This window comes from Xenopus laevis, chromosome 3L, assembly GCF_017654675.1.
Source record: "Xenopus laevis strain J_2021 chromosome 3L, Xenopus_laevis_v10.1, whole genome shotgun sequence".
NCBI lineage: Eukaryota > Metazoa > Chordata > Amphibia > Anura > Pipidae > Xenopus > Xenopus laevis.
In genome coordinates, this window is record NC_054375.1 from 28,365,765 (window position 1) to 28,376,528 (window position 10,764).

Sequence of the window (10,764 nt, forward strand, 5' to 3'; positions counted from 1 at the left end):
AAATAAGTAGGGCAGAAATATTGTACATTATGTTTTGTGCTTCTGTACCAGCCCTAGGCAACCACTGCCCTTTAGCAGTAAAGATCTGTGTCTCCAAAGATGCCCCAGTAGCCCCCATCTTCTTTTCTGCTGATTCACTGCACATGCTCTGTGCTGCTGTCACTTACTGATCTTAGGGACCCACTCACAATATACAGTACATATAGAATAGAAATGTCACAATATAAAGCTGATTATTTATTAATACAGATAATTCCTACATGGCCGCACAGAAACCAGTGTAACTAGCATCAGAATTTAATAATCAGCATTGTAGTATCAGCTTATATTACAGACAAACTTAATTATCTGCTTGATAATTTGTGACGACCCCTAAGCTTAGTGTCTCAACAGCTGCTCAGACCTTTTTCCAAGATGGTGACTCCCCGTGACAGGTTTGAAATCCTGCATCATTGCTGCCATTGAGAAGCTGAAACTTTAGGCTGATGCAATAAGGCCATTAAAATATTGCATTTTTAGCCATATTAATTTTTTAGGGTTTAGTTCTGCTTTAACTGCACTACAAACTTAAAATGCTAATAGATAGTGTAAGAAGGGAATTATTCACATGTGTATGTTTGCTGGCTGGGCCTTAAAAGCTCCCTGCTCTCACTAGAGCTCCTGAGTTAAGCCATAGATGTAAAGACTTTTAAAAGTACGATTTATCCACCAACTAAAAAGACCATTTCAAGCGATATTGTCTAGTTGAAGCCAGGAAAACTGAGGGCAGCTGCCTGCTTGGACCTGCAAACATAGATAGATTGCACTGTGACATTTTTTTTTAACATGGCCGATCAATTCTCTGACAGATGTCGGACGTAAAATCGTAAGATTTCGATTCCCACTAACCTCACGATAATTTGACGGATTGTCGGACTGCACTGAAATCGATCGTTCACCAATGAAAAATCTTTGCGTCTATGGGGAACTTTAAAGGGTAAGTGTGCAATGGTCTTACTACTTCAGTCACTGGTTGCTGGGAGACTTGATTTTAATGCACTACAAAGAAAGCTCACAAATAGTGTAGGACTCGAGTACAATGAGGGGCCTTGACGTGGCACGTGAGCTTACATATTCTGGGTACTAACACCTCATTTTTTGTAATTTATTTTTTGTACACTGGCAATTTTTCTCTGTGTACAAATATTGGCTTTTTATCATTTATAGCAGCTCCTCAACTGCAGAATGTGGGTAAGACCGAGCGATGGCACAAGGGTGTTTATAGCAACTGGTCAACGCCAAAGCGTGAGTTAGACCGAGTGCTGGCGATTTCTTTGTGTTTTGTGAGAAAGCTATACCTGGTTAACCATAAAGGTTTCTTCCAGGTGTAAAATAAAATATCCCAAGTAATGCTCAAAAGGAAATCACATGGAGGTAGGCTGTAGCACCTGGGCAGATGCTCAGAATCGTACACAAAAAGTCACTGGGGCTCATTTATCAACACTAGGCAAATTTGCCCATTGGCAGTTAACTATAGCGACCAATCAGTGATTCGCTTTTAGAAGCTAGCTCCACGTAGAACAATGAATGCAGCAATTTGATTGGGTTACTGCCCGTGGGCAAATTTGCCCAGTTTCGATAAATGACCCCCCACTGTCTTACATCTCTATATATTTCTATGTACAGCCATCCTACACAATATGGACCCCATCAAGCTGACCCTAGGACTGGCCATATGATGATCATCCCTCCAGAAGCATGTTTTTGTGTGCACTGTGCCCTGCTTTCTCTATGTGCAGCACTGTGCCTCCGCTATGGCTGTTGCGAATAATAGAATTTGACAGGTCACAGCTTAGACACCCTCACCTTTTGTGTCATACCTGCTTCTTAAAGGGGTTCTTCACTTTGAGTATGATGTAGATAGTGATATTCTGACAACATTTGCGATTGGTTTTCATTTTTTATTATTTGTGTTTTTTGTTATTCAGCAGCTCTCGCAGTTTCAGCAGTCTGGTTCCTAGGATCCTAAATACCCTAGCAACCATGCATTGATTTAATAAAGAGAATGGAATATGTATAGGAGAGGGACTGAATAGAAAGACGAGTAATGAAAAGTAATAATACATGTAGCTTTACAGAACATTTGTTTTTTTTTTAGATGGGGTCAGTGACCCCATTTGAAAACTGGAAATGAAGGCAAATAATTTAAAAACAATAAAAGAAAATATGAAGGCCAATTTAAAAGTTGCTTAGAATTAGCCATTCTAAACAAAGTTAATGTAAACCAAGCCTTTAAAAGGAAAATAAACCCTCTAAAAAGCTCTGCCATTTGGGATCCATGTTATTTACATCTGGAAACAGATGTCATAATGATCTATTTCTTTTAAATTGAGTGACATGTTGGACCATCTGTCTAGACTCCATATGTAACTGGTTGATCATTGTGATGGCAAATGTATTGGATGCTTAGCAGATTCAAACTGGCCGGTCTGATCATTCTTGAATCACATGCTGTAGCCATCAAACGTGGTGAAAAGGACTGTAGTTGTCATGAATTGCAAGTACTGGAGATGATTACCTGTAATGTTACGGTCATATACATCTGGTTACCCCAAGTTGTATCCCACTAAGACAAGTGAGAAATGCTGGAAGTTGCACTGGTGATTACACCCCAAAGGGCAGATTAGCAACCAGTGCTTCCTGCTGATGACAAAGGAATAACTGACAGTAGATAGTTTTTAAAATGCTGTGTGTTGCATGAACCTTACATTAATGCAAAAAATAAATAAATAAAAGTTTCCCTGTAGACCGTGCAGGGAAAAGAACAATCACAGGGTTTAAGCTGCAATAAGTGCTTGCTATCTCTTTAAAATTACGCACTCAATGGCAAGAAGAGACAGGTCAATACACTGACAAAAGATGCTTTAATTAAAACTTAATTAAATGGTTACATTTTAGTACAATAAATACTAAAAAAGATGTAAAAAATGTCAAATATACTGATGGCAAGTTGAACAAATATGCATGTATAAAAGGGATATCTATAAAGTGTCTAGAGTAAATAAACCTATTACAGCTTAAAAGAAAAAAATAAAATATACCCTGCTGGTAAGTATGTAATTATTCTCCTTTTAGTATTTTTCCATGTGCTGTACAGTAAAAAAAAAATCCTTTCTGCTCTGTCTGTTTAAAAGCAGACATGTTAAACGATTGCAATGAGAACTTTCCTTTGGGGTCAGTTGATCCACCGAGAAAGCTTTTGCCAGCGCAGCTCTCGCTAAGATCTAGGATTTCAAATAAGCACATACCAATTCTTTTCAATCAAAATAAGGGAAGTCTGAATGTTTTACGGTCTATAAAAGGAAAAGGCAACTTATTTTCCCTTTAAGGGAGATGCTTTGTGGTTTGTAATAAGCTTCACTTTTTAAGACCTGAGAGTGCAGACACTGTTGTTTGATATTATATAAGTTTATATACAGTTGGGCCCATAAATCTTTGGACAGAGACAACTTTTTTTTTTTCTTTCTAATTTTGGTTCTGTACATTACCGCATGAATTTTAAATGAAACAACTCAGATGCAGTTGAACTTTCAGCTTTAATTCAGTGGGTTGAACAAAAAGATTGCATAAAAATGTGAGGCTCTAAAGGCTTTTTTTTAAAGGCTGTTTTTGATATTGTCAGTTTCCCAGGTGATTCCAGTCATGCCGCTGCAGTAAAGGCCTGGCAGAGCATTAAAAAGGAGAAAACCCAGAATCTGGTGATGTCCATGAGTTCAAGATTACAGGCTGTCATTGCCAGCAAGTATTAGAAATGAACGTTTTATTTTCAGTATTTTAATTTGTCCAATTTCTTTTGAGCGCCTGAAATTAAGTGATTGTGTTAAAAAAAGGCTTTAGTTCCTCACATTTTTATGCAATTCTTTTGTTCAACCCACTGAATTAAAGCTGAAAGTCTGCAGTTCAACTTCATCTGAGTTGTTTTATTTAAAATTCATTGTGGTAGTGTACAGAACCAAAATTAGAAAGCTTGGTTAAGTAGCCACACTCATGACTATAATTCCAATAACATAATCTAAATAAGCCTATAAAAGGGCAACTCTGTTATAGCTTGATAGAATAGCTTAAAAGTCAGCTTTTCTACCAAAAAAAAGTCTGCTTTTAATTTGGCAGAGCAGAATGAGCAGGAACCAATACATCCGCACTCATGTAACAATATTGCGAACGTTGCCTCCATTGTAGTAAAACACTGCAACCAAAACTCGGCTTTGATTTTTCGAAGAAGATGCTAAATCCGAGAATTGCAACCTGCAACAGGTTGTAGTTCTGTGCAAACCTGGTAGGCCACAGGTTGCAAACACATGCCCTAGAGAGATCAAAGTTGATTGGGCACATCTGCACCATAATCATGATAATGTGGATGCAGTAGAGATTAATCCTTCTATTGATTGGGTTAGATGTGCTATAATCTGGAACCTCTAGCTGAGAATCTTCCTCTGAATTGCATGCCTTGAATAAGCCGATTTCCCCTGACACCAATAGGATGAACAAATGGAGAAGTGCAGGGTAATGTTTGGGTCGTTGATAAAATATGAAGTATGAAAAAGAGTAAATATGTGCAGTGCAATGGCTGCAATCACAGGCAAGGTAAAGTGCACCTTATTGCTGAGAATTGAACATGCTGATCTCAATGTGCTGAGGCTGGTTTAGCGGTGGAATACTGGTGGGCCACTAGATTCCACCTCAAAATGTTTAGGTGACGGTGACATCACTATTACACCGTCGCCCAATCACATGCAAAGCACAGTGCTGTCACTGGAAAATCCTGGGCGCCTTTGATCCAGCTGTTTTATATCTCTGGAGGCCTTCTTATCTATGGCACATAATATGGCTCACGCCTCAGCCGTTTCTATTTACAATACAGTTCATTGATGAGGGTTAAGGTCCTTAAGGCAAGTCCCACAGAGCTATGCGTCAAGTTGCTTGCTGCTTTCCGATTTCTGGTCTAGGCGGCTTCTGTTGCTCTTGACCATATAAATGAAATAGGCCAGTGTTTCCTTCTCATTCACAGGAATGTTCCGAAAGTGCCGGCTCACGGTCTGTTAAAAATACACATTTTATATACATAGATTATTCTGCAAATGCAAAGACCGCGCCCAAACAGCTCTCTGCAAAGAGAGCTGTTGCAAAGAGTAATTAAAGGAGTTATTGCATTTACTGTATTTAAAGGAATAGTAACATCAAAAAATGTGTTTTAAAGGACTGAAAATATAATATACTATTGGCCTGTACTGGTACAACTGGTGTGCTTGCTTCAGAAACACAATTATAGTTTATATAAATAAGCTGCTGTGTAGCCATGGGGGCAGCCATTCAAGTTCAGTATAGACTGTAAATACCAGAAACTCAGAGGAATCCCATCGTATACTACAGAGCTTAGTATCTGCTGTGTATTCTGTGCCTTTCCTCTTTTTTCAGCTTTAAATGGCTGCCCCTGTGGCTACACAGCAGTTTGTTTAAACTACTGTAGAGTTTCTGAAGAAAACACATCAGTTTTATCAGTGCAGGGCAACACAACGTTTTATCTTTTATATTTTACTTTAATAACACTTCCATTCTTTGGTGTTACTGTTCCTTTAAAAGGTAGTTTAAAAAAAATGACATTCTTCTTCTGCTACTTTCCAACATTTAAATGGAAGTCATTGACCCTGGCAGCCCAAAATAATTATTCTGTTGGGCTGCAATGTTATAGTTATCATTCTCTCCTATTCATCCTCCAATCTCTCATTCAAACCACTGCCTGGTTGCTAGGGTAAATTGGACCTCTAGTAACAGACAGCTGCTGAAATTCCAGACTGGTGAACTTAAAGCAAAATTATAAAAAAAATTAATTAATAATGACCAACTGCAAACAGTCACAAAACTTCAGGCTACAGGATACTTAAAAGTTATTGACTTTATTCAGTCATTACTACTTTTGGTAATAAACAGTACCTCTGCAAGCTGGGCCTTGTTAAGTCCAGGACGAGTCTGCAGCTTGTAATATCTCTTGTATCTGCGCAGTGTGTTCACTTGCAGCTGGAACAGATCCACCTACAGGAATGGGGGTATAGGTTAGTCGGTGCATCCATAAGTTATGGCCCAAAAATGGTTGTCCATGGGAAAACTATTTTAAACATAGTGAAAGAAAATGCAGCCTTGAGCAAATTTCCAATAAACATATACCGTATATACCCGAGTATAAGCCGAGTTTTTCAGCATCCAAAATGTGCTGAAAAAGTCTACCTCGGCTTATACTCGGGTCAGCGGTACCCGACCCGAGTAGCTGAGATTGCAGTCACTTTTAATCATTCCTATACCAACAGTTCACTTGGGGAGAGACTGCAATATCCCACAATGCCCTCTGTTGATTATATGAAAGATTAAGAGTGAAGAGTGACTGCAATATCACACAGCGCCATCTGTTGGTTGTATGAAAGAATAACAGGGACTGCAATATGACACAGCGCCATCTGTTGGTTGTATGAAAGAATAACAGGGACTGCAATATCACACAGTGCCATCTGTTGGTTGTATGAAAGAATAACAGGGACTGCAATATCACACAGCACCCTCTGTTGGTTGTATGACAGGGACTGCAATATAACACAGTGCCATCTGTTGGTTATATGGAAGAATAACAGTGACTGCAATATCACACAGTGCCCTCTGTTGGTTATATGAAAGATTAACAGTGACTGCAATATCACACAGCGCCCTCTGTTGGTTATATGAAAGAATAACAGTGACTGCAATATCACACAGCGCCCTCTGTTGGTAATACGAAAGATTAACAGTGATGGCAATATCAAACAGCACCCTCTGCACATGGTAGTGGGACAGTGGTACAATGCACACAGTAATCCGTTTGGCAATTCTCTGTCACCATCAGCTTTGCAAAGCAGTCCGGTTGATCGCTGGGGGGGTCGCTTTGGCAGAATGTGCGCTGCTGGGAGACAGGGCTGTAATTGTGTCTAGGCTTATACTAGAGTCAATAAGTTTTCCCAGTTTTCGTAGGTAAAATTAGGTACCTCGGCTTATACTCGGGTCGGCTTATACTCGAGTATATACGGTACATATTTTTTTATCAATGGGTCCAAAGTTATTTCTGCATTTAATTGCTATTTAAAGCCATGTTGTAAGCCAGCTTCTAAGGACCTAGCCTAAACAAACAAAACAATGCTACAAAACTACAATCACATGGACAAATAACTTTAAAACAATTAAAAAAAATTAATGAATGTGTATTGGCTGGATAACTGCAGAATGTCACTTTTTGGGTGGACAGCGAAATGAAGTTTGTTTGTAGGGGCAGAGTCCTTGACTGGTATTCTAGCTAAGCCCATGAATGTGAATATATTATAATGGAGTGGATTTTAGTACAGAAACACATAGGCAGTACTTGTTTGTCACGAAAATGCCGCTTCATACACGTGACTTTAGGCTTGGCTTTAAGGGGTCACATGATCAGTCCCTCGCCTACCTTACACACAGCTTAGGGCAAAGACAGATGGAATGTTTTATTGACCACAATTAATCCTTGGTACAGTGGGTGACCAAACATCCCTTGTTTCCTCTCCAGCTGCTAATATATGAATCACCACTGGGAAAACCTATGCACAAATAGGGGACATGTTGTTGCCCGCCATACCAAGGATTAATTGTGGGTGACGAAACGTCCTGTCTGTCATTGCGCAACGGCAACTCAAATAGAGACCAACAACCACATAAAAACTCACGTCGCCTTATGCACAGATGCATTTAAAAGGATAAAAGAGAACTTACCTCTGGGACATCTGTTTCGTGCTCTGGAGAATCCCCCCCGTCATCACTGGTTTTCCGCTTTCTTTTGTTCCGAACACTTTGGATGTAATTTTTGTGAAAGTCACATATGTAAAGGTGCCGAACCTGAAGATAGGGTGAGACGGCTGGAGATATAAATCTGCAGTTACTTCAGTCACACAAGGTTAATGTCACTAGCTGTCCGAAGAAATGTAGGGGTGATTCTCTTTCTACTTTCTGCTTCCTTTTTCTGATTTTTGAGTGGTATGTATATCTAAATTGCATGTTATTGGTAAATTTGACCAAATTAACTTTTTGTGAATTTTAAAACTAAATGTTTTTTTCCTGAATGCCATTGGTCTCTTTATTTGGTGTGCAGACCCTCACTTCCTGCAATTCCAGGTCTCAAACCTCACATCTAGTACATGTGCGGTAATATTGTACAAAACAACGTTTTGTATGATATTCGGTGGCATGTGGTGGGAGATTAGCCGACATATCGGCAGAAGACTTGGATATCAGTATGCTCGTCAATCAGGCTAACCGGAAAATTCGGATCAGGCAGCTTTTAAAAGGGTTGTTCACCTTTGAGTTAACGTTTAGTATGTAAAGAGTGACATTCTGAGACCATTTGCAATTGGTTTTTTATGGTTTTTGCGTTATTTAGCTTTTTATTCAGCGGCTCTCCAGTTTGCAATTTTCGCAATGTGGTTGCTAGGGTCCAAGTTACATTGGCAACCATATATTGATCTGAATAAGAGACTGGAATATGAACAGGAGAGGGTCTGAATAGAAAGATAAGTAATAAAAGGTAACAATACATTTGTAGCTTCAGTGACCCCCATTTGAAAGCTGGAAAAGGTTGGAAGACGGAAAATTTGTTTTAAAACTATAAAAAGTAAATAATGAAGGCCAATTAAAAAGTTGCTTAGAATTAGCCATTCTATAACAGTTTAATTTACAGCTGAACCACCCCTTTAAGGCACTTGAACATCTGCCATTGTTAGTGCTGAATCATCAGATCACAAGAATTCTATTGTTTCTACCTGTATATCGGGCGATTCAGCTCTACATGCGAGTACTGAAACAAACTATCTTTCCTGGAAAGATCGTCCTTGTTACATCTATGGCCACCAAACTGGATTGTTGAAATCCAATTGAACAGAAGTGCTCTAGCCCGATTCGGTTTTGCAGCAACGCCAAAATGCAGTGCTTTCCAAAAGGATTTCTTAAGGGCAAGGCCAGACTTGGCGTTTTTACATTGCGTTTTTAAAAAATAGCCAGGCGTAAATACGCATAAACTGCCCTACCACTGAAACTAATGGAAAACGCACTATGGCAATTCACACAGGGCGCTTGCAAGCTGAAATCCGCCACATGACGCCAGTATTGGCGTTTTTTAGTAGAAACGCCAATACGTCAAGAAACTACCAAATCACTAGACTCAATGGGATTTGCACATTTGAAACCACACTATGCGTAAATATGCAGCGTATTTTAAATATGGCGTCCAAATTCTCAATGAAGTGCATGCTGGGAAAAAGTCCTATGTGCTGAAAATGCATGAAAAACTAATGTTGACGGTCGCATGTGGTTTCAGTGGCGTATTTACGCCTGGCTGTTCCTTTTTAAAAACGCCACGTCTGGCCTTGCCCTAAAGGAGAAAATTGCACCGGCCCGGGGTTATACCAGTGAGCACCATGGAGCGATCTACTTCCGCCTTTTTCCTTCGCGCATGCGCAGTAGAGCGAAGAGCTGAACTTTAACTTAAAACTTGGCTATTTCGTTCTACAGCGCATGTGATTTCCCGGGAAATTCTAAGAAACAAGAATCTGGAAATGGATCGCTCCGTGGTGTTTATTGGTATAACCCTTGGCCGGTGCAGTTTTCTGCTGATAGGAGCACCGGCCCGGGGTGACGGGTAAGTCGATACAATCACTTGCGGGTGACTAACATGACAGATGTCGGGACTCTCCACACAAGATCCGAAAATTGTACGAATCGAGGATTCTTACGATCGGATCTTTGCGTCTATGGCCAGCTTTAGGGATCCCGGAGTGTTTTTAGGACATTATCAGGTTTATGTCGCTGAGAAGTGACCCTTCAGTGTCTTTTGGGCTGAACATGTTCCTTGATGGGCAGAAGCAGCTGATGTATATGTGTGGGGCTGTGTAGCCACGAGCTGCTTGGGTTTATACTGGAGAGTGTGGTCTCTCTGCAGCACAGGGACCTGTATATGTTCCAGGGCCACAGCTCCCCTGAACTTTGTCTGCTCCCTGCAGCCATTAGCAAACTCTGCTCCCTGGGGCACTCAATTGACATGACGTGTAAGTAGCTACATTGCTCCGATATCAACTGATCTACTCACACTCTTGTCGATGTCCAGTTTGAGTTTTTTCTGTGAGATGCTCTTCTGCACTCTCTTACTGAACGACGCGTTCCCAGCGGGCCTTGGACATCGCTCTCCGCCGTCAATCAGACAGCAGGTCTGTCCAAAGAATGGTGCAGCCTGGGCCGGGGGCCCATCACGACTATCCTCCTCCGTGCTGAAGCCGTTCATCGCCACAGCTGTAACCCTATCACTGGCCTGAGACAAACATGCCACTTCCGCTCTCCGAACTCCCCGTAGTTTTACTGCAGCAACACAGTCGCCATTGACAACGGATATCCCGCCCACCACCTAACACTTAATCGGCCGTCGCTAACACTGGGCGGGTCATAGACTCAAACACAAAAACGATTGGTCAATACTACGTTCCTTTTCGCTGGAGAGAGCGCACGCCTTTAACTCGAACTAGGGGCGTTTGAACTGCTACAAGTGTGATTGGCCGGCTAGGCCTTCCGTCATTCCCCATTTCCGGTTATGCAAAAACGCTGTATGGTCATACGGGAGATGTTTGTAAAAGAAGCAAATGTCGAGAATAGTTGTCTGAAAGGTTTTTTGTAATAAAACAGTTGCAAAAATTT

At 40.6% G+C, this 10,764-nt stretch overlaps 1 protein-coding gene and 1 long non-coding RNA gene across 2 annotated transcripts; one reads left to right on the forward strand and one right to left on the reverse strand.

Annotated features, from left to right (window-relative positions):
• The first annotated feature begins 911 nt into the window (after window positions 1–911).
• On the forward strand, window positions 912–8,144 carry LOC121401430. Its single transcript, XR_005966235.1, has 2 exons — window positions 912–976; window positions 7,784–8,144. It is a non-coding gene; the product is annotated as an uncharacterized LOC121401430 (long non-coding RNA).
• Window positions 2,890–10,410, reverse strand: sap30l.L (SAP30-like L homeolog). Its single transcript, NM_001096485.1, is given in 4 exon segments — window positions 2,890–5,075; window positions 5,971–6,069; window positions 7,801–7,923; window positions 10,166–10,410. Coding segments are annotated over 4 exon segments (546 nt in total). The 5' UTR covers window positions 10,358–10,410; the 3' UTR covers window positions 2,890–4,943.
• Window positions 10,411–10,764: the final 354 nt, after the last annotated feature.